We start from the raw sequence: 24,877 nt of genomic DNA, 5'->3' as shown, positions 1-24,877 counted from the left end.
TTATATATTTATATATTGCTTGCATAAAATCCCCGGGGTTTTTTGCTTTGTATGTCGGGGGCGGGAGATTCATGTGATTGGTTGTTGGTCGCGTTGCTCGCATAAAATCCCCAAGCTGTCAGACACGCCCAGCTCCAAGATGTTCAAGATTTTTGAAAAGCTGCTGTGTGGACGTACCGGAACCAAAAGATTGCACAAGATGTTACAAATAATGGATCCAAGAGATTGTGCGTGAACGTGCATTTTTGGATTTTATGCCAAAGAATCCAATGGTTGTTTTGGACATTTAACTCAAACTACGACTCTTAACCAGCACCGTTGATATCTGAACTTAATTGAAAGGGTTCTTGACTTGGTAACTATGTTTTATAAGAAGAGAAATCCTTGGCTTATAGTGAAGCAGTGTTTCTAAGAGGACAGTGGTATCTCTTTTAATTTATTGCTCACTTATTATTCCAATACGGTTTTATGCTTTCGTTCCCTTCCTCCTCTACATGGAGGTCAGAGTGTAGGTCGAAAACAGAACATCTTCAGAAGCTTGGATTAATGCTTTGACCCGCATTTACATGACTTCTCTGCATCGTGCATCACACACTGTGAATGTTCTGCTTTACACCTGCAATATGATACCTTCGAAACTAAGGAAGCAAGTATCTTCCCATGCATGACCAGATTTGGATGTATTTGTTCATCAGTGGTTACAGGGTGGTCTATTCATATCATTCTGGCATTTCAGTGGCCTTCCCTTGATTGAAATGATGAGCCTGTCACCGGAGATGTGTCCATATGGGAGCATGTTGATTGGCGGTCGTAAAAACAATCACGGGAAGGAAGCTGTGCGACAAAATGAAACATCTGGACGCTGGAATCCGAGCATCCGTGCAGCGTGGGTACTAATGCACATGGCATCACACCGACACACAGATGAGAGTATACAGCATCTCTCAGACAGAGTGTGATTGACCACAACACCAGAACAAACGGAACTGTACTTAGGTACATTTTTCCGTTGTCAGTACTTTACTCCACTACTTATTTTTCTGACGACTTTTTACTTCTTACATTTTGAACCCAAATACCTGTACTTTCTACTTCTCACATGTTGAACTCAAATACCTGTCCTTTCTACTTCTTACATGTTGAACTCAAATACCTGTACTTTCTACTTCTCACATGTTGAACTCAAATACCTGTACTTTCTACTTCTCACATGTTGAACTCAAATACCTGTACTTTCTACTTCTCACATGTTGAACTCAAATACCTGTACTTTCTACTTCTTACATGTTGAACACAAATACCTGTACTTTCTACTTCTTACATGTTGAACTCAAATACCTGTACTTTCTACTTCTTACATGTTGAACTCAAATACCTGTACTTTCTACTTCTTACATGTTGAACACAAATACCTGTACTTTCTACTTCTTACATGTTGAACACAAATACCTGTACTTTCTACTTCCTACATGTTGAACTCAAATACCTGTACTTTCTACTTCTTACATGTTGAACTCAAATACCTGTACTTTCTACTTCCTACATGTTGAACTCAAATACCTGTACTTTCTACTTCTTACATGTTGAACTCAAATACCTGTACTTTCTACTTCTTACATGTTGAACCCAAATACCTGTACTTTCTACTTCTCACATGTTGAACTCAAATACCTGTACTTTCTACTTCTCACATGTTGAACCCAAATACCTGTACTTTCTACTTCTTACATGTTGAACTCAAATACCTGTACTTTCTACTTCTTACATGTTGAACACAAATACCTGTACTTTCTACTTCTTACATGTTGAACACAAATACCTGTACTTTCTACTTCTTACATGTTGAACACAAATACCTGTACTTTCCATCCATCACTTCCTGGTCTTCTCTAAAGAAGAGGGACCAATGGAAACGTTGTCATGTTGCCGTTGTTCAGCATGGAAACATTCATTAGCTAACAATGACATTATTGTTCTATTAATATAAAGGGAGGTCAGGTACTCTTTAAAACAGCTGCTAGCTATGGGTACTTTTTACTGAAGGACACTTCAAAGCCTCTTTACTTTGACTTGAGTAAAGAAGTTTAGTCAGTACTTCTACTTTCACCAGAGTATTTTTAAACACGAGTCTCTGTACTTCTACTTGAGTAAAGGATGTGTGTACTTTTGCCATCTCTGGAAATGTACTGTGTGACACTGAACCTCAGGATTCGGACACAGCGGAGTCGGAGAGTTTCTGTTGATTCATCAGCGGCTCGGTGTGCCAACAGGCACTCGATCGAGTGTCACTGCAGAGAGTGGAGGTGTATTTATGTGCGTACCTATTTGTGTTTGCTGGAGAGAGAGTGGAGGGGGTTTAACATCTTGATGTGTTGTAGTGAATACATCTGAAGTCTTTTATTCTGTGAGGCTGTTGATTTATAGGAGTTACTTTTTGAATACGCTTATTTACTTTCTTGTCTGTAGGCCTGCGGTGAATGTTAGCTTTGATCAGGCACCGTGTTTGCAGGTTGAAAAAGCAAGGTGCATTGTACTGCATTTGTTTATATTGTTGTTGTTGTTGCCTCTAGCACATGTATGAGTTTTCAAGAAGCCAACATAAAGGTGCATCAAAGTGTGGAATAGGGCCGAAAGACAGGAAGTGCTCATCTACTCCAAAAGCAAAGGGCAAAGCATTTCATTTTCATTCAAATATAAATACATACGACCCTCCCCTTAAAAGCTGCCCTAGACTCGAGGATCTGCTTGGCACATTTTGTTAGTTTATACCAGTTCCAGGGTTCTCAAACCTTTCTGTCAGGCCCTTTGGAGAAAAAAAAAAGTCGGGCCCCCCCAACACAAATAGTCTGGCTCAGTGGCGGCGCCAGAGATTTCTTTCGGGGGTGCTGTGGGGTAGCTTGACGTTTCATAGAGGGTGCTCAAACATTTAGGGTTTCCCATTAAGGTACCGGGCGCGACAGAGGAATGTTCTACTGCAACACTCCCCACACACACACACACACACACACACACACACACACACACACACACACACACACACACACACACACACACACACACACACACACTAAACCTAAACCTTTTTCCGTTTTTTGTAGTCTGCATTTGGGTCCTACCTTTTCATAACACCCGGCAAGAACATTTAAAAGCATTGTTCCAAAGGTCAAAGTATTCCTTTAAGAGACTTAGGCCCCGTCCACACGGAAACGAAACGAACGGTATCCGCTATAGTTCTTTATCGTATGGACGGTTCGTCCACACGAGGCCGTAACGGAACCACGGAAGCCCTCAAACGATAATGCATCCCAAAGTGGGAAGGTTTTGTAACGTAACGCTTGCGGCACCGTGTGTACGCCCTAAACGATCATAGCCCCGCCTCTCCTGCTCACCCGCGTCATTGCTGATGCGTTTTGCCAACAACAACAATGGCGGATCACAGGGTTGCGTTCGTGCTCCAGACGCTACTGACCATGATACAGATGTTAGTGCAAAATCTACAGCTCCTCAACCACAACCATCAGCAACAAGTGGACATGGAGATCTACATGAACATGTTGCTAAATCCACCGCGGAGAATAAACAGAAGGGCAACCATGGCAACCATGCTTGGGGGGTCTTCTTCGCTGCCTTTGGTGTATTTTGTGGCGGAAGTACAGCGCCACTTACAGGCCAGGCATATGTACTACAGCGTCTCCAGCGGGTCGAGCGGTCTCGTGTGGACGGACAAGTTTATTGAGCCGATTCCGTGTGGACGGAAGACTTTTTTGATATCGACCTCGATTCGTTTTCGTCTCCGTGTGGCCGGGGCCTTAATGTTTGTGTCAATGTAACTAGATCGTCTAACTGTAGCTTGCATATGAAACTAATTAAACACACACACCTCGCTAAAAACATCTGTATTTCTCATGACACCGTACGTGGAAATGCAAATGTGCACGCAGTGGCTTTGAAGTGATGATTCCTCAGTTCTGGGATATTGATTATCGGCTCCCAGTGCCATCCATAAGTTAGATTGCTGTCTAGGTAGATGAAACCTTGACTGCAAATGTACAGAAGTGCTGAGCTTTTACACCTGGATCAGTGTGATGGACACTTTGACACTCTAACACCCCGCTGAGTAAAGCTTTTACCTTCAGAGCACAGCGGTTATTACACAGTGGTTGCTGCGGTAAAACACTTCTCCCTCTGCCGTTATTTTAATCTGCAGAAACACCTGCAGGATTTCCAGATCCTCTTGGGGATGAAGCAATAGTTTAGAAAGCGTCTAAAACGTACTGCAGCTGCTTCATTTTTAATTGAATTTGCTCTCCGTGCATGTTTAGCACGTACAGTAATGCTCTCAAGTGGATTAAGACGCAGTGGATGTAAGCTTCAGCATTTGATGTTGCTCTGAACCTACACATGTAAAGCAAGGTGGAACAAAGAAAGAAAACAACCTTGTTCTGCTACACTTTGAGGATCGAATCTTTTTGACAGCTGCAGGATGTTCAGCTCCTCTTGGAGACAAGGCCACATTTAAGAAGGAGTTTGATATATTCTGCCGCTTCTACCTGTTAAAGAAGCCCTATTGTGCTTTTTGGGTGTTTCCTGTGGTGTGATATATAGGTTTGTGTGGCAGGGCTCCAACACAATGCACATTAAAGGCTAAAGCAGGGGTGTCAAACTCAAGGCCCGGGGGCCAAATCCGGCCCGCGACTTCATTTTATGTGGCCCCACAAGAGCTTGCAAAAAATATGATTTTATTATACGGTTACATGCTACTTTACAGAGGCACGTTGCCCATAAACTACATGTCCCACAATGCATCTGAAATTTGACTTTTCTTTTTTTAAATGTCCCTTTTTTTTCAAAATGTCACTTTTATTTTTTGATTTTGACTTTCTTTCCAGAATGTTCTTTTCTTTTTAAATCTTTTTGTGACATTCTCACTGAAGAGACTTGCAATTATTTGCCCTAGACTTCTGCTTTCAGACATAGTTAATTATGAAGGTATTACCCTATCCGATAATAATCCAATGCAGAGCAATAATGTAATATAATACATTATTTTATATATGTTAAATATTTATATATGTATTTTGATATAGTCTTAAAGTTACAACCGGCCCTTTGAGTGCAACTATAATATGAATGTGGCCCGCAATGAAATTGAGTTTGACACCCCTGGGCTAAAGGGAGGGACTTCAGTAAGCGGTAGGGCTGCTCAATTAATCGTGTTTTAATCGCAATTACGATTTTGGCTTGCAACGATTATGGAAAGAACATAATCGAAATAAAACGATTAAAAAAAATTATTATAATTTATTTAAAAATAATTAATTTTTTTAATTGGTTTTTCAATTGAAATAAACTTAAAGTTCAAGGTAATCAACTGTTAAAAACATACTACACCTTTTTCTTTTCAATAAATTGATGTTTTCAAAGTCAATGGATAATTCTTTTTAATAATCGTGATATCAATTATTGCCCCAAATAATCGAGATTATGATTTTTGCCATAATCGAGCAGCCCTGTAAGCAGTTGACCAATCAGTTAAAGCTTGTCAAAGTAGGCAACAATACACTATAATAGGTTTTCCTTAAAGATGATGTGTTGCCTGTATTGGCTCTCAGTGCATGTTTAGCACAGTAATCATTTCAAGTGAATGTAGCGGCATGGTGGATGCTTGCTTTAGTATTTGTTGTCATTTTGAACGTGCAGCGGAAGTGTAAAGGAGGTGAAACAAGAAAGAAACCTTCATTGCAACACTTTGACAATCAAGTCTTTTGGTGAAACTGTCATGTGTAATATTAAAAAAAAAAAGCTCTAATAATAGAGAGGTTCAAATGAGTGCATGGATTTCTAAAGCCAACCCCACTTCAATTCGGATGTTTATTGTTCCTAAATTGTGGTCGAAATGAAGCCCAACCCTGCGGTCACCCTCCACCACCCTCTGCCTGCTGTGCTGGGACTTCTTTGGAACAGTAAGACGCCGAGTTCTCAGCGTGCAGACATTAGACTTCCGTTAGTGTGTGATTGCATTTAGTTATTTGGATGTAATGGCCATGGTTTGAGGAAAGCACTCACCTGGGTGTTTTCTATCTACCTGGCCATTTCACGCGATGTCACGCGTGACGGGACATTTTGGGAGGATTCACACAATCCTTGCACACACAGTGATTTTGTTTGCCCCCAAATAATGTCAAATGAAATGAGCGCTCTGGTTGGCGTGAAGCCATACTCGTCAGTCTCTCTCTCCAAGAATAATTTGCTGACTGGCGTAAATATGTTCTGCCTGTAATGCTCCATCCGGATTGGTTGGCTATCGCACGAGGAGTGTTTTTTAGAAGGAGGAGACGATGTAAAAGAAAGACGGCATTGGAAAGTATATTACTTTTTTATGAGCTTTTGCAGGGAGGAAATGAATCCAACAAATCCAATTTAAACTGACTAAAGCTACTTTTATTGTCATGAATGAAAGGATTATGTAAAAATACTTTACATAAAAGAGGACAATTAATCCATTTCAGTTCTATCAGAGTAGAATGGCCTCGTGTCCTATACTGTTTCCATTGGAGAGACACCAGCAGATGGATTATCCTCTGGTTTCAGTGGAGAGAGGCTCAGTCAGACGTCACCACGGCAACCCACCACTGAATATTTCCATTGTGATCCAGACCATTTAACACCCGCTTTACCCTCGGAGACAGGGGTCAAAGTGAAGGAGACAGCAGCTCCAAGTTTGTGGGTTTGCATGTCAGGGAAAAGCCGCTTCGCTTCGTCTTTCCTCTCCGGCTTCTTGTTGTGTGGTCAGAGAGGTCAGAGTTAAAGAAGCTGCATCTCCTTGGAGACACGGTGAGGAGACAGTGTGGTGGTAATGATTTGTGAGGGGCTGCTGAGAGGAAGAGAACTGTTGAAGCATCCTAGCATGCAGTCAGGTGGGATTATTGTTAGACTTTTAAACGGTTTCCAAGTCTGCAAACTGCACACGGATGATAGTCCTGTTTTGCTGTACGTGTACACACACAATATACAGCAATAGGTGCAGTTGGATTCATTACTTCAGGCTTCTGCACAAGTGTATACTTAGAGGTCATTTGCAGTAATGAAGCCCATATGCAGCCATTCTCCTCCGAGCGCCTTTCTCCTCTTTTCTTGGATTCACAAAGTTACTAGTTCACCTTATGGTTCAGTCTCCCTGCCCTGGTAGCGTCCTTTTGGTCGCAGTAGACGACTATTTCAGCAAAAAAGCCTTTTATATGATAGCTCTCTAGCACCTTAAATAGATAGCAAAAAGAGAGGCCATGCAACAGATGGTTTATAAAGAAACGAGTGGCCAAACTCAATGCGTGACGGCCCCTACACACGGCGGCGTGCGTTGCCGCTTGGCGGTGGGCGTGTCTTGAGCTTGGGGAGTCAACGCGAGCAACAACCAACCACATGAATGTCCCGCCCCGGACATACAAAGCAAAGCATTCATGCTACATCCATGCTGGCTACATATACTGTCTATGCTTGCTAGCTGTCCATTCAAACGAAGTACACTGGATATAAACTCCCCAAACAGGCGAAAACCTACCAGTTTCCCCCACTGTCCCTGCCCCCCCCCCCCATGCCTGGCTCCTCCGGTTTGTATCCCTGTAGGTAAAGAGGGACTGGTCGTAGAGTACCGGGTGATTCCCGACCGCCACGATCATTTTCTCCTCCATTTTTTGACATATGGGAAATAACTGCGGTCTGGCTCTCCCAGCATACACGCGGTTTGATTGGCTACTGCTTGTACTGTCAGATTTGCATACGAGGGATTTGATTGGCTGACGCCTCTGTCGAACATTGCTCTACTTTTGCAGCGAGCACCGCGAGAGAAGCTACGCTTTGCTCCCACAATGCAGTTCGGCGAATCGTGACGTCACCCCATTCAAAGTGAATGGGCAGAAGCGTTGTGTGGCACGCCGCCGTGTGTAGGCGCCGTTAGAGTCCAAGATATGCTGCGCTTAGTCCCAAAGGGGAAAGCGCTGTAATAACTGGATCCTACACTTCCCATGATGCAACTTGAAAGCATATTTCCCACATTTCTTTAGGGTAAATTAAACTCCTATCAGAGGCCCAAGCCTAGGAATACAAATCTGAATCAGGAACATTACAATGTAGGATTTTCACTTCGTAATATGTTAAAGGCAACACCTCCCGTCTTAGTTAGCTGAGTCGTGGTAAGTGAAGTTTCCCTTTAAATGTTACAATTACATTTTGTATAGGTGAACACATGCTTGTCCAAAAGACTACTTTAGAATACTGATGAATTTATTCACCCTGGGTGCAACATCACTTATTAATACAGTCTCTATTAGACTATCAAACACGTGTCGGTCTCTGTTTTCCTCCAACCCTCTCTTGGGTTTCTCCTCAAAGGAAATGCGTCACCACTGCAGTAAACTTCACTCCCTTTAAGAAGCTGTTGCATTGTCCTCGAGATCATATTCTCGCAGGGAACGTGAATGTTTGAGAGGTTTCCATCACCGCTGACAGGTTTGATTGTTACCAGCAGCAGGTTGTACACCTTCCTCGGTCTCATGTTGCTGTGCACACATATTCTTAATGCTGCTGTAAAACCGTTTTCTCTTCGACAATATGTGGGCACTTAAGGGATGGACAAGTGGAAGAAAGCGTGGAGCTCTGAGGCCAAACTCTCAATCTGCATCCTCGCCCTCCCTGTTTCTCAATCTCTCCCCGCCCGTCTTCCTCTCCGCAGATTGAAACGCTTCCGTCTTTTATTTGCCTCTGCTGACTCGGTCTATTTAAAGGCTCGATTTCCCCCTGAAATCACATTCTAATCCGAAAGCACGTTCCCATATTGCTAACGCTGCACATAATTAGTTCTGCCTTCCTCTCTTAAATCCACTTGTGTTTGTGTTGGCCGCTTGCTAAAATGTGCTTGGCTGCACTTTATCACCCCGCCGGGTCAAATTGAACCCCGTAGAAAAGTCCGTGAGCCATCGATTCCCCCGCGGGCCATCGGGACCAGACGCAGTGGAAATTGAAACAGGAGTCTGCCACCTCTCATAATTCCATGACAGCGAAATGAAACACTATCTCTAGAAAGCAATCAGACTCTCAAATTACCTTTCCTCGTGCTGCATTGTTTGCAGATCAGCAGAAGTGTCCTCGCGCTGTCCCTTTATGTCCCTGCCCCCCCCCCCCCCCCCTCTCTGCGCCTGCAGTCTCTCTTGGTGCAGCAATGAGTGGCAGAGTGGCGATGTTGATTTATTGCATGGTTGCCCAAATGGAAAGGGGATGGAATGTGTCTGTCAGCGGGGCGTCACTTAGATCGAAACACCTGTGATGCCTCGGGACGACTAACTGCTCCATCAGGAATGGTTTCCCATCTGCACCATCACTGCTTTTTATACACACATGCACACACACACACACACACACACACACACACACACACACACACACACACACACACACACACACACACACACACACACACACACACACGAGGTATACACACTCAAATGCACTCAAAACTAAATGTGCACTCTAGTATTTCACAGATTGAGCGGTACACTTATAAAATGATGTCGGACGCACGATGGACAGTTTAACAATAACCGTGTCGGAATTGATGCAGAAGAAGATAAATCCTCTTTTCTAGCTCCAACCAAGGCTGACGTCACTTGAGGCAATTTATCTAATTTTGCACGTTGGCTTAATTTAAATGTGCACGTATGCAGAAGCCTGAAAACAGACTTTGATGGCGACATGTGGCGTTCGCTAACATGAGAAGTTAGTTCCCTGAGTTTAGTCTTTAAGGCAGTGTCTCCTGTGGAGCTGTTGTTGTTCAGGTGAAGCGCTATTTCCCAGATATCTACAAGGAACAAAAGTCCTTTATCTTGCTGTCCTTCACTAACCTGTGAGCCAGCTCGCTAATCGTCCACATGCACATCAGCTACAAAGCCAACGCACAAAAGCACATTGTTAAATTATAAGTCACTGTCTGCCAAATATGACACCAGGAGGAAAGAAGCACCCGTAGACGGAGAAGATGACTCAGAGGAAGCATTAGTTAACAGCACTTTACCAGCAGCCATTCATCATAACACTGTTACCGGAACATCTGCCAGCATCTTTGAATCTCCTAACAAGCTGCTTCTTCCTCTGCCTGGAGGAACATGTCATGTCCTATTGATGCAGTGTTACAAATACAACGACCCAACAGTGACATAGTTGAAAGCTCCGCAGCATGCACAGCAACACAACTACACCACTGCAGTATACCAGAACACACACACACGCACACACACACACACACACACACACACACACACACACACACACACACAGAAATCCATCACTGAGCAAAACCTTTGAAAGTAAGTGACTTCCTGCTCTCCTTCAAAGCAAGCCTCTTAATGGACACTTGTATTCATGTGTCGCTGCCGTTTGTTCCATCCTGTAAAAGCAGAGATGTTACAGGAACACAGAGCGATGGATTATTGGAGCAGATTCATTTCACAAATGAGAGGTTTTCTCCGGCGACGCCAACGTGCTCGATGGGCTGGAGAGGAGCGTGACATTCAAGTCAATGAAATCAAATCTAATTAAGGGAGTAAGTGAACGCCATTAGAACACATTAAACCACATCAGAGAGGTTTCAGGACGCAATTTATTATTCCCATATGGAAATATAATATATGTGCCTTCATTAAAATGGCATATCTGTAATAGATTCACACAGTTGAATGTCATATTTACATATTTAATATTGGAATGTATTATATTAGCATATGCGGTATGCTAAAATATTAAAATGAAAGTTCAAAAGCACCTGCTCAGGCAGTAAAGGTCTCCGTGTGTCTGAAACCTCTCAAAGCAGCGATTTATTTCACAAAACATATTTTTCATCATCCAACGCTTGTCAAATATGTAATCTTAAATTTAATAGGATCCCCGAAAAGGCTTTACTTGTGTCCGACATTTCAACAAACAACGTTTAATTTTAAGGGACACATCCAATAACATGAAATTGTGGATATTAACTTTTTTGAAAGAAAAACAATTTGTAAAATGTCTTCGCTCTATCTCTGCAAGCTCGAGGGGTTGTTATGGTCACTCACACACACACACACACACACACACACACACACACGGAAAAACAGCTATGTCAAGTTTGCATCATTGTCAGGTTTGAGGAAAATACCCAAGTGTAGTTAAAAAATACAAAAAAGGTTCGTTAACAAAAAGCGAGCTTTATTATAAAAAACCGAAGGCATGAAAAAACAAGAAACTAATTAACAGAAACAAAACCGGGGAGCAGGAGACACGGACAAGCATGGGTGACAGTGACATGAAATGACGACGAACAGACATGGAGCACAGGGGAAGACTAAATACACAGAAGGGTAATCACAGGACAAGACACAGCTGGCAGGGGAGGAGAAACACAAGGGCAACAGGTGAACACAATGAGACAATTAGACACACCAGGGACACTAACGACAGGGAGGAAAAACACAGGGAGAGGGACCAGACATTATACAAAGAGGAAAACATTTCAAAACAAAGGTGGAAAACATTTTATATTACATTACTTTGCATTTAGCTGACGCTTTTATCCAAAGCGACTTACAATAAGTACATTCGACCAGGAAGACACAACCTTGAAGAAAACAGAATCATAAAGTACATCAGGCTTCATAGCTAAAACATTTCAAGTGCTACTCAACTGGCTTTAGAGAAGCCAGCCCTTTATTAGTATATAAGTGTTTTGTTAGTAATTCTATCGCTCGAAGTGGAGTCGAAAGAGATGAGTTTTCAGTCTGGAAGGTGTGTGAGCTTTCTGCTGTCCTGATGTCAATGGGAGCTCATTCCACCATCTTGGAGCCAGGATAGCAAACCCACGTGTTTCTGCTGATGGGAACTTGGGTCCCCCTCGCAGCGAGGGTGCAGCGAGCCGTTTGGCTGATGCAGAGCGGAGTGCACGTGCTGGGGTGTACGGTTTAACCATGTCCTGGATGTAGGAAGGGCCAGATCCATTCGCAGCATGGTACGCAAGCACCAGGGTCTTGAAGTGGATTCTAGCAGTTACCGGAAGCCAGTGGAGGGAGCGGAGGAGCGGCGTGGTGTGGGAACACTTAGGAAGGTTGAAGACCAGACGAGCCGCTGCATTCTGGATGAGCTGCAGAGGTCGGATGGCACATGCAGGGAGACCAGCCAGGAGGGAGTTGCAGTAGTCTAGGCGTGAGGTGACGAGAGCCTGGACCAGAACCTGCGTGGCTCTCTGGGTCAGCTGGGGACGCATCCTCCTGATGTTGTAGAGCGTGTATCTGCAGCAGCGGGTTGTAGCAGCGATGTTTGCAGTGAAGGACAGGTTGTTATCCAGGATCACACCCAGAGTCCTTGCAGTCTGAGTCGGGGAAACAACAGAGGTGCCGATGTTGATGGTCAGGTCAAGAGTGGGACAATCTTTTCCCGTAAGGAAAAGCAGTTCAGTTTTGTCAAGGTTGAGCTTGAGGTGGTGAGCAGACATCCACTGAGAGATGTCAGCTAGACGAGCAGAGATGCGTGCGACGACCTGGGTCTCTGAGCGGGGGAAGGACAGAATTAGTTGGGTGTCGTCAGCGTAGCAGTGGTATGAAAAACCATGCGGGCTAATGACTGATCCGAGCGAGTTTGTGTACAGAGAGAAGAGGAGGGGACCAAGAACAGAGCCCTGAGGGACCCCTGTAGTTAATTGACAAGGGTCGGACTCGGACCCTCTCCAGGTTACCCTGTAGGTACGGTCTTTGAGGAATGAGGTGAGGAGGGAAAGTGCAGAGCCTGAAACTCCAAGTTCTTGGAGAGTGCGAAGGAGGATCTGATGGTTCACCGTGTCGAATGCAGCAGACAGGTCCAACAGGATGAGGACAGAGGAGAGGGAGGCTGCTTTAGCCGTGTGCAGTTCCTCAGAGACAGCAAGGAGGTGAGCTGTTGAGTGGCCTGCCTTGAAACCAGACTGGTGCGGATCCAGAAGGTTGTTCTGATGGAGATAGCAGGAGAGTTGTTTAAAGACAGCGCGTTCAAGTGTTTTAGACAGGAACGGGAGGAGAGAGACAGGCCTGTAGTTTATAACATCAGACGGGTTGAGAGTGGGTTTCTTCAGGAGAGGGTTTACTCTTGCCTCCTTGAGACTGTTTGGAAAGTGACCAGAAGTTAGAGAAGTGTTGATGAAATGGGTGAGAAATGGTAGAATATCAGGAGCGATAGTCTGAAGGAGGTTTGAAGGGATAGGGTCCAGAGGACAGGTGGTAGGGCGGGCAGAGGTCATGAGGGTAAGAACCTCACTTGGCGAGAGAGGGGAGAAGGAGGTCAGTGTGTGGGTGGAAGGAGGGTCTGGTGACCCAGCGGTGAGTAGGAAAAAGAAGAGCGAATATCATCAACCTTTTTTTCAAAGTGGTTAACAAAGTCGCTTGACAGAAGGGAGGAGGGGGGAGGGGGGGTCCAGGAGGGAGGAGGGGGAGGGGCTTTGGGGGGGGGTCCAGGAGGGAGGAGAAGATGGAAAATAGTGTTTTGGGATTGGAATAGGAAGATTGGATCTTATCTTGAAAGAAAGTGCTTTTTGCCTGAGAGATGGAAGCAGAGAAAGAGGAGAGGAGAGCCTGATAGGTTAGGAGGTCGTCGCGGTGTAAACATAAATCCAAAACCATGACCAAATCCATCATGTTGTACCTAAACGTATTCACATGTTTAATTCTTTAATTTCATAAATATAATTGATTTTAATTAATTAATGTATTCCTTATTTCCTCGTTCAGCACCATTGGGGTCCTGCAGAGTATAATCCACTGGCTTTATGTCAAACATGAACCGGATGACCCTGAGGTTTCATCATGTTGCTCGTCCTTGAACCTGACACTCTATCCTGTTCTATACCTGCCGCCCATATGGAGATCAATCACATGAAGCTGCAGTTCACACACACACACACACACACACACACACACACACACACACACACACACACGAGTTATTGGAATCGATCTGAACCTGAAGTGCTGCATCAGTTAGTCCCTTGAACTCATGTCTGCATACTGAACACCAGCGTGTGTGAGTGTGTGTGAGTGTGTGCGTCTCCCTGAGCAGGCGTATGCCAGGCGTTGCCTTTGCATGGATGTGTGTGAATGGATTGATTATGACTAGTACGTGTAAAGAGCGTTGAAGGGCTGAAAGACTGGGAAAGCGCAATATAAATACAAGCCATTTACCATATTATTAACGTATGATATATTCCACATTTCACACGGATTATGTTAACGGTTATTCTGAAATGTTAGATCTTCACACACGTTCACAATTCATCATGTTGTTGTTTTCTCACAGATCGTAACATGCCAAAAAACAACCTAATTTTTTCTGAAAAGACGCCAATTTCTCTCAGCTTTCGCTCTGCAAACAAAGCATGAACCAAATTGAGTAAACGGCACCATGAGAGTATTTCTGTGTTGTGTGTTTGTCAAGCCTGGGTTTTGTAAAGTGTGTGTATGGCACCGTGTGTTGCACTCGTGTGTTTTAGTGTTGGCGGCTGCTTTGATGAATACAGGGCGCTCCAAGGGCAGGCTGCATTAACGCCTGTTTGAAAAGAGTTAAGCTTCCCGGCATAAACAACAACACATTGTGTGTGTGTGTGTGTGTGTGTGTGTGTGTGTGTGTGTGTGTGTGTGTGTGTGTGTGTGTGTGTGTGTGTGTGTGTGTGTGTGTGTGTGTGTGTGTGTGTGTGTGTGTGTGTGTGTGTGTGTGTGTGTGTGTGTGTGTGTTTGGTTTTGCTGGTGTGTGTGTGTGTGTGTGTGTGTGTGTGTGTGTGTGTGTGTGTGTGTGTGTGTGTGTGTGTGTGTGTGTGTGTGTGTGTGTGTGTGTGTGTGTGTGTGTGTGTGTGTGTGTGTGTGTGTGTGCATTTGGTGTTGCCGGTGTGTGTGTGTGTGTGTGTGTGTGTGTGTGTGTGTGTGTGTGTGTGTGTGTGTGTGTGTGTGTGTGTGTGTGTGTGTGTGTGTGTGTGTGTGTGTGTGTGTGTGTGTGTTGTGTGTGTGTGTGTGTGTGTGTGTGTGTGTGTGTGTGTGTGTGTGTGTGTGTGTGTGTAATCTCTGTCCGGGCAGAGGCCCAGCTCGGCGTGTGAATCCTCCTCTCTCCACAGCACGGTCAGCAAAGCTCCGTCCCGTGGGATTACTGAACTTCACAGCAGAAAGATACCCAGATGTTTTTATACCTTTTGTTGCTCAGGCTGTTGTTGGTGTGTCGCCTGTGTGCAGTGATGGGAAATATATAAAGTACATTCACTAAAGTATTGCATTTAAGTTTAATTTTGAATATTTTAACTGAGTATTTTCATGTTATGCTACTTGTTACTTCCTCTCCACTGCATTTTGGAAGCCAATATTGCACTTGTTACTCTATAAATCTTGAGTTTTAGCGCATACACTATGAATCAATTAACACATTACCATACGACACTGAACAAAAATATAAACGCAACACTTTTGTTTTTGCTCCCATTCTTCATGAGATGAACTCAAAGATCTAAAACATTTTCTATAAACACTAAATAACCATTTCTCTCAAATATTGTTCACAAATCTGAAACAATGTGTGATAGTGAGCACTTCTCCTTTGCCGAGATAATCCATCCCACCTCTCAGGTGTGGCATATCAAGATGCTGATTAGACAGCATGATTATAGCACAGCTGTGCCTTAGGCTGGCCACAATAAAAGGCCACTCTGAAACGTGCAGTTTTGCTTTATTGGGGGGGTCTGGGGGGGTCCGAAAACCAGTCAGTATCTGGTGTGAGGGGTAGGGTTAGGGTAATGTTGTGAATCGAGTGGCCTGTGTTCGTCGTCCATTACATACGCCTGCCCATACCATAACCCCACCACCACCATGGGCCACTCGATTCACAACATTACCCTAACCCTAACCCTAACCCTACCCCTACCCCTCACCCCTCACACCAGATACTGACTGGTTTTTGGACCCCCCCAGACCCCCCCAATAAAGCAAAACTGCACGTTTCAGAGTGGCCTTTTATTGTGGCCAGCCTAAGGCACACCTGTGCAATAATCATGCTGTCTAATCAGCATCTTGATATGCCACGCCTGTGAGGTGGGATGGATTATCTCGGCAAAGGAGAAGTGCTCACTATCACACATTCTTTCAGAGAAATGGTTATTTTGTGTTAATAGAAAATGTTTTAGTTCTTTGACTTCATCTCATGAAAAATGGGAGCAAAAACAAAATTGTTGCATTTATATTTTTGTTCAGTGTATATTGTAAATAGTAACAGTAGCTATAAATCAGATCAAATTAGCTTTACAAGCTGTACTGCTTTACATTACATTACATTACATTGCATTTAGCTGACGCTTTTATCCAAAGCGACTTACAATAAGTACATTCGACCAACAAGACACAACCTTGAAGAAAACAGAATCATATAAGAACATCAGGTTTCAAAGAGCCAATCGTTTCAAGTGCTGCTCAACTGGCTTTAGATAAGCCAGTCCTTTATTAGTATATAAGTGCTCTGTTAGCAGTTCTTTGTTCGTCATTCTATCGCTCGAAGTGGAGTCGAAAGTCGCTTTAATAATCATAATCCAGTTATATAATATGATAGTGAATGGTCATTACACTTCAGAAATCCTTTATTTGTTCGACAACAGGGAAAATAACGTCACTACAGCAGCAAAGATACACTGCGGATAAAAGGTGAACGTCTATAAAAGTTTAGACTGATATATTGGATAAAGGAAAGCACACATTATTTAGACGATACAGGAAAGAAATAAGCAAGAAAACAAATATGCAAACCAGAATACAAGTGGCAGTATCGTAACAACATGTAAGTGAATGTATAACGTATTGAAGGAGCCTGTAACATATTGTAAATAACTTAATTGTTAAGTAAGAAAAATTGAGTATATTTTGATGCCAATTCCTTTGTACTTGTACCTGGTTACGGTTTTAAATGCAGGACTTTTACTTGTAACAAAGTCTTTTTTACAATCTACTTTTACTCCCACCTCTGAATGCGTGCTTGTTTTTGAAGTTGAAAGCCGGCCGACCTGCTAGATTGGAAACTGCAGACTCAATGGCGCTCTGTGGGAGAAAGCGACAGAGACAATCACCTCTGCCAAATCGGTGCTTTAGTTGTGATGAAAGAGCTGGAAGTAATCAAAGTGTGGAAATGTTTCCTCCTCCTCCTCCCCGTCTCTCTTCCGTCTCCACAGCTCCAGCCACAGCGTGATGAATGGCCGCCTCCCATTAGCTTGATCAACCACTTTGGCGGAGATTATTAATCAGGTGCTTATTTAAATGTCGCCGAGAGGAAATGAGGCCGCTGGGAAATTGAGTTTTTGTGTCCTGGGATATCGCCACACACAGATAAGCATTCATTCATACGATGTTTAACATACATTACAGTCAGCCGCTCACACCGAGGGGACGAAGCAGAGCTCAAATCCAAAGGGGACGTGGTGTGGCGTCTTATTGATAAAACATAGTGTTGTATATTTGCATCTCCTGACACTTCCGCTAGTCCCTTTTCATTCGCAGTGCTTTCTAAATAAAGGTCGCAGGCGAACCCGGCGCCGCCTACTCATCATCGGTTTAGTCATTCTTTACCAGAACGCATTCCTAATGATTCTTTTTATGTCTGGCTGTCGGAGTGAGTTACTGTCGCCGCACTGCGAGCATATTTTTGAAAGCAATGCGATAGGCGTATCTCAGCTGCTGCTTGCAAGCTGCTGCTTTTTTAATTCTGGAGGCGTTTTGCAAATAACTTCTGGAAACGATGCTTTTGGGTTTGGTTTGTTCCACAGGTGTTTTGGATATTCGGATGATGAGTGATTTGCTTTTTGATGAGCTGGAGAGCGGTGTAAAAAAGACAGAAGTTGCTTTGAGTTATTAGATTAGATATTAGGTGTTTTTATACAGCACGTTTCAACGCCATTTAAAGTGCTTTACACACATATTGAAACATATAATGCCCTTTGGTGCGTTGGCATTTAAGTACATTAATAAAAGTCTGCACGGAACCAAGGGGATTTAAAACAAGCTGAAAGGCAATAATACTGGTTTGAAATACAATAACAATGTTACAGTGCGGTGTAGGACATGCATAATTTGATTTAATAAAAGGCAGTGACAACAAGAACACTCTTCAGCCGTGAGGAAGAATACAAATGTTAAATTAATTAATGGTGAGAAAGTTGAATAAATCCATCTTTTAATTTGTTTTCAGACCTTAAAGGGCCCGTGTCGTGCTTTTCCGGTTATCACCCGTCCCCTTGTGTTCTGAAGCTTCTGCATGTAAAGGTCTGCAGAGTCTCACACCCTCAAAGTGCACCCTGTGGAGTAGAACTCTAACACAGAGAATACCTGTCTGCTGCCCCAGAACGCCTCGTTGGACATTTCTCTTTCTCCATTGTTTGCTTCCTGGGTTCTGTGACGTGTGAACTCCCAGATCAACAACAAAGGACCGGATTGGCCCAAATGGACCAATCCGCTGAGCCCCTCCCACACCAGGACCCCTTGGCTAACTAACAGGGAGTCCATTTGACTTGCATACCTGGTTGGTAATACACGAGTTGATATGACGTTATAGATATTAATGAGATCAATTCCCATCGGCAGCCGGAGGGCAACTCACCGTCTGACCCGGGCTTTAAAGTGAGCATTTCCTGATGCAAAGAGTAAGCTGCAGAAGATTAGTGGAGCTTTATGAAGTGTGTGTGTGTGTGTGTGTGTGTGTGTGTGTGTGTGTGTGTGTGTGTGTGTGTGTGTGTGTGTGTGTGTGTGTGTGTGTGTGTGTGTGTGTGTGTGTGTGTGTGTGTGTGTGTGTGTGTGTGTGTGTGTGTGTGTGTGTGTGTGTGTGTGTGTGTGTGTGTGTGTGTGTGTGTTTATTATTCACCGTACAGCTTGAAGTAACCTGGTAATCAAATATTACACACGTGTGCTGAGAACACACATTTATTTAGTGCATCCATCATTGTATCAATCCATGTAACTGATTGGATGGATTGATCGAGGAGGAGGGGGGGGGTGATTGATGGAGCAGGGGAAGGAACTCACCTGATTGAAATTCAGAAGCTGGAGCATCAAAAAGGTCAAGGGTCGCAGCGAGAGACATTTACAAGCACAGCGTCCTCTGAGTGGGACCTCAGGAATCATCAAGTGTGTGTGTTGGTGTGTGTGTATTGGTGTGTGTGTGTGTGTGTGTGTGTGTGTGTGTGTGTGTGTGTGTGTGTGTGTGTGTGTGTGTGTGTGTGTGTGTGTATATCATGCTTGGCCTTGTGATCGCGGCGGGTTAAGTGATGCCGAAAGCACAATAATAAATCTCTGACGCAAGGAGGACACATGACCTGAAGGTCGCCGTTTCATTAACTGTCTTTCACTTTGATTTTCCCATCACTCCTTCCTGTCTGCTCGCCTCGCACACCTCCACAAACCAGAGGAGCACACACATGATGAGCACCACGGGACAAACAGACTGCACGGGTCGACATTATCCGGAAATATTCACTGATATAGTGACGGGAAATTAGATATAAGAGTTGTTTGTTAAATATGATTTTTCAGCAATGAGACAATTAGCATAGCTTAGCATAAAGGCTAACAGCTAGCCTGGTTCGCTATCAAGGTCAAATCCACTTACCAGCAGAGTTTGTCGGTAACGGAGTAGTGTAACGCGCTACTTTAATAATTCAGTAATCACACTACAGTTACTAACATTGCCCCGACACGCGTTACTTCGTTACTTTCTAAAATCAGTCATAATCAAACCTCAACAAACACCTGCAAAGAACACATGCTAAGGTGAAGCTAACGCACATAGCTGTTGTTTATTTATATCACACACGTAGTTCTTCTTCTCTGTTTTCCGGTTGTTGCCTGTTTTGAATGACGAATACACACCACCGCCGCCTGCTGGTAAGGAGAGTTATTGCCACTCACGCATGCGCAGTTCGTACGTGCTCGGCTGAAGTCTGGCTCCAGTGCAACACATGGCCAACACGCAGGAGAACACGCTGACGCAACAGCGTGAGCAGAGATAGACTGCGCAAAATATACAGATAGCAGGAGACAGAGGACAGCCACGGTCAGATAGCAGGAGACAGAGGACAGCCACGGTCAGATAGCAGGAGACAGAGGACAGCCACGGTCAGATAGCAGGAGACAGAGGACAGCCACGGTCAGATAGCAGGAGACAGAGGACAGCCACGGTCAGATAGCAGGAGACAGAGGACAGCCACGGTCAGATAGCAGGAGACAGAGGACAGCCACGGTCAGATAGCAGGAGACAGAGGACAGCCACGGTCAGATAGCAGGAGACAGAGGACAGCCACGGTCAGATAGCAGGAGACAGAGGACAGCCACGGTCAGATAGCAGGAGACAGAGGACAGCCACGGTCAGATAGCAGGAGACAGAGGACAGCCACGGTCAGATAGCAGGAGACAGAGGACAGCCATGGTCAGATAGCAGGAGACAGAGGACAGCCATGGTCAGATAGCAGGAGACAGAGGACAGCCATGGTCAGATAGCAGGAGACAGAGGACAGCCACGGTCAGATAGCAGGAGACAGAGGACAGCCACGGTCAGATAGCAGGAGACAGAGGACAGCCACGGTCAGATAGGAACACATTCAGGATCTGGATCAGTCTTATGCGACAATGGAAACTGAACTAAAGAGAACATTTGAAACTTTAGCAGTCTGCGTGATCTGCCTGCAGGGAGGGGCGGGCCGGGCCTGCGAGTAAAGTAACGAGTAAAGTAACGAATTACTTTATGTAGAGAGTAACGAAGTAGTGTAATATATTACCTTTTTTTAAAGTAATATGTAATATATTACTTTTTTTTAGTAACGACCCCATCTCTGCTTACCAGCAACATTAAAGCTCCTTTAATCCGCTTGCTTTAGCTTCATATTTACCTTACATGTATCAAAGGGAATCCGTCGTCTCATTGAGCTTGAAGATTTTCCTCAAATGTCCGTCCAACAGTTTTTCTTTTAAAAGGTTTGCAGCTAACACCCGTCATATTGATTTGTCGCACGTTAAATAATTTCTACGCTCCAATGGCAAAAAGGGGTTCATCTAGCCTCTCAACGTGAATATTTGATTATAAGTGACCATATCGTCTGGATAACGGACGAGTTTAGACAGCTCTGATTCACTTCTGAGGGAACGGAGAGACGAGAAATGATAGACGTCTGTGTCTTGCTCTTAAAAAGAAAAATCACTTTCTTTGTCGATGTTTACGGCACACCATCGCTTTCCCATCAGACAAATAAAACGTTGTTCACGACCAGTTAGCAGTGCCCAGGCCACAGGGGCCAGCTTCAATTGAACCGCAGTTCCTGTTGAGCCTTTTAAAGATAGGATCCTTTGAGTTTAGTTTAAAGCAACACGTAATCGTGAGTATAGGCAGTGAACGCCTCAGAGGCTCTTCTGGATGCTTCTGTGTTCACATGAATGTTTTACTGCGTCAAGGAGCGAAGCTTTGCTGCAGCCGTCGGTGGAGCTTCGAGAGCTAAATCCCACATCAAAAGCTACAGGGTCATTGGAAATGTCTTCTCTCGGTGATTGAGCTGTTATGGTAGATGTTCATGTATTGTATCTTGATAGCGATGCAAGTCAAATGTCAGACTTGATCCGACCATTAAAGTATTATCGTATCGTAGTTTCAGACCAAGACTCTCGTCGTGCAGCGAGTGTCATCGTCACACACACCGAATGACCGGTGAGCACACACACACACACACACACACTGAAGCTCTGACTCATGTCTAGACAGAAAAATTGGGGCGGACATAAAGGCGGTGACATTTATGCAAGAGGTTCCCGCTGTGCAATCAGACCTCATGTTCCACACTGCGCTCAGTCAGAGGTAGCCAGCAGTCAGAGTACATGTGAAGCCTTTTTGTGTTCCCTGCTCGTCCAATGAATGCAGCCCACAGCTAACAGGCTTCTTTGAAGGCACTGCTGCCGCTCTGGAATCAAATGGAATCGGCAGGATGGATAATTTTTAAATAACAGTGATTTTCATGGCTTGGCGACAAGGTGGCGTCCATTAAAGCAAACTTCTAGCTCAGAAATTGGAGCATAAGTACATTATCCCGCTGCTTCCGTAATAGTTTCCATTATTATTTCCCTTTTATCGGGTTTAAAAATCGTTGGAATAAGGTGCTGCTTGAGAGGCATGTGATATTCTGCCTGGGTACACATCCCTGCGCAGCGGGCACTGACGTGGAAGAACAGTAGAGTCCATTTCTGTCTCGTGTGAAGTCATCTGAGGGGCGATATTGAATCTGCGGGGAGACTGTGAAGTCTGTGAAGAAAAAAAAGCTTATTCCATTCAAGCTGACTTTCAAAACTTTACCGACGCCTCCCTGATCTTATTCAGCTGACAAAACGTATGGCATCAGCTTTGTTACGGTTTTTTATTCTCAGGTTAGGATTATAGTCCCAGACGGTGATTAGAAACCTTTCTGCAGGATATTTATAACGTGCTATTCATCTCTTAAGCTTCAAATGTGTTTTTTGTTCTGCCACGGCACAAGGGAACAACAATAAGACTTTGTTGAGCTTAGTTTTTATCCGTGGGGTTTTGTTATTTCATCTTATATAAGTCTTTAGTGGCTCCACGGTGAGCTTATTGCCTTTCAGCTTTAGTTAGACCGGCTCCCCCAGAAGACATGGTTTCACAGACACTGTGTCCGAGAAAGAGTATCTGGTCTTATTATTAGAGCCGGGACTCGATTAAAAAAATTAATCTAATTAATTAGAGGCTTTGTAATTAATGAATCGAAATTAATCGCATTTTTAATCAAATATACATATCTGACCTGAGAACAGTGAGAAGCCATTTCCACATGGATGTTACCCCAAGTGGTCTACAGTCGAGTGCAATCCAGGGAGCTGGTTATTCTCTCAGACGTGGACTGACTTATCCTGGCCCTGAAACCAGTCATCTGGTTGAGTGTGGGTTGGGTCAGGGTGTGGTTCCTTGCACTCGGAGTCGGGCTAACGTCCACGCTAGCTGCTACATGCTAGCTGCTACACGCTAGCTGCTACATGCTTTGCATTTAGGTGATACTTTAGGCTTGATGTGCTGCGGTGATATGCAAATTCTTTTTTGCATAATTTGCACACCACCGTGCTCTTGTCGACGCTTCCATCCGTCCGTTTTTTAAAACAAAATGTCCCATCCACGGGGCCGACTAAAGCGGTCTCATCAGCTTGTTCGTTCATGTTTGACTATTGTTCACCGTGGGTTGTTGTTGTTTGAAGTCCCATGCTGAAGTCATGAACGTTAGTTGGTGCTCCAGTATAATCGGTACGCCTGAAACTCATCCAGTGAGAAACGTTCCGCTGTGCAAAAATAAGTGCGATTAAAGTGCCATTAAAATGCGTACATCTTTTTAACGCGTTAATTTTTGTGTAATTAATTCATCTTAATTAACGCGTTAAAGTCCCGGCCCTACTTATTATATTAAACCTAATTAAACAAAATGACTGTCAAAGCTGCAGTAAAATGCGGTTGATTCCAGAGTCTGACTCGTACAGCTCAAATGGGGGTGTTTTGCACAAGTGGGCTCATTCTCATCATTTGGTTAGCTGCTAGCATAACAGCAATTTAGCGCTGTGCCTTTTTGGGTCTAAACGAGTTTTTCAGTTACATAATGCGCTCGACTAACACAGGTTCGAATGTGGCTGGAAAAGGCTTTTGCACACCGCTTTAATTAGTGTCCTGGAAGTAGGAAATATAGGGTTATATTACGCTATTAAATGCATAAAGCACCCTTAACATTTTAGCCATACTTGCAACACTACTTACAGACTGACATTTGAGTCTGAGGGATTGACATAGCATGTGAAGCTTATTGCCTTCCTCATAATGGTAGATTACAATCCATTGATTTGGTATATGCAGACAAATTTGAAAATACGAGCAACATTCACATCAGCCTAAACCAGTGCTTCTCAAAGTGTGGTCCGCGTGTGCGCGCCCCCTAGTGGTCCGTGAGTATATTGGTAACATTTCACATTTTAAATAAATACATTTATTTAAGTTTTTCGCACTCTCGCGGGAATATCTCCGCAATGCAACAAGCTTAAGTTTCACTTTTGATTGCATGATATAGCCCAGATAAGCACCTTCATCACACATGTTGTTTGTACAATTTTCAGGCGATTTGTAAAAAACTATGTGTTTTGGGATATTTGTGGAGTTAGGTGGTCCGCGAGTGTTTTTTTATTGGTTAAGTGTCCTTGGTATGAAAGAGTTTGAGAAACACTGGCCTAAACTGTATGTAGTTGTAATTAGAAATGTTGGTGGATGACTGTAGCAAACATTATATATGAGTAACATCAGTGTGTGAGGAGTATCAGTGTGTGTGCTAGCATGCTGGCTCCCATACAGCGTGAGGGAAACATGTTCTCCCGGATTAAATTGAAATAACTTAACGTTGACTTTTGGTTCTCATGAAGGAAGCACAGGTCACTCTTTAAGCTCGTTGCACCCATCATGATGACTACAGCCACCGCAGTGCGTGTAATACAACGTAAATATGTAAAAGTCCTACGTCAGGTTGTTTTCCGGGTTCGGCTTCAGACGTTGGAGTGCTGCAAAGCCAAGATTAGGAAGGGTTCAGCTTCAGACGTTGGAGTGCTGCAAAGCCAAGTTTAGGAAGAGAGACATGTTGTGTGCAGGAAGTCCCACCTGGTTGTTTCAGCTTCAGTTTGAATTTTGTTTTCATGTATTAACAATGAATGCCCCCCCCCCCTCTCCCCCTCTCCCCCTCTCCCCCTCTTCTGTTCTCTCCTCAGATCCGGACTTTGCAGACCAGGGAGTCCCCCCCCCTCTCCCC

The 24,877-nt window shown here is 44.0% G+C and overlaps 1 protein-coding gene across 1 annotated transcript in view; it reads left to right on the top strand.

Annotated features, from left to right (window-relative positions):
- neto1l (neuropilin (NRP) and tolloid (TLL)-like 1, like) overlaps positions 1-24,877 on the top strand; it is a 90,221-nt gene that overhangs the window by 40,450 nt on the left and 24,894 nt on the right. Inside the window, exon 5 of the mRNA XM_034109195.2 lies at positions 24,837-24,877. This exon is cut by the window's right edge and continues 1 nt beyond it. Coding sequence (XP_033965086.1) covers positions 24,837-24,877 — 41 coding nt within the window. The remainder of the gene's footprint in view (positions 1-24,836) is intronic.

This window comes from Pseudochaenichthys georgianus, chromosome 20 (genome assembly GCF_902827115.2).
Source record: "Pseudochaenichthys georgianus chromosome 20, fPseGeo1.2, whole genome shotgun sequence".
In the NCBI taxonomy this organism is placed as follows: Eukaryota; Metazoa; Chordata; class Actinopteri; order Perciformes; family Channichthyidae; genus Pseudochaenichthys; species Pseudochaenichthys georgianus.
Note: the sequence above shows the minus strand (reverse complement) of the source record. Positions and strands in the feature narration are given on the sequence as shown.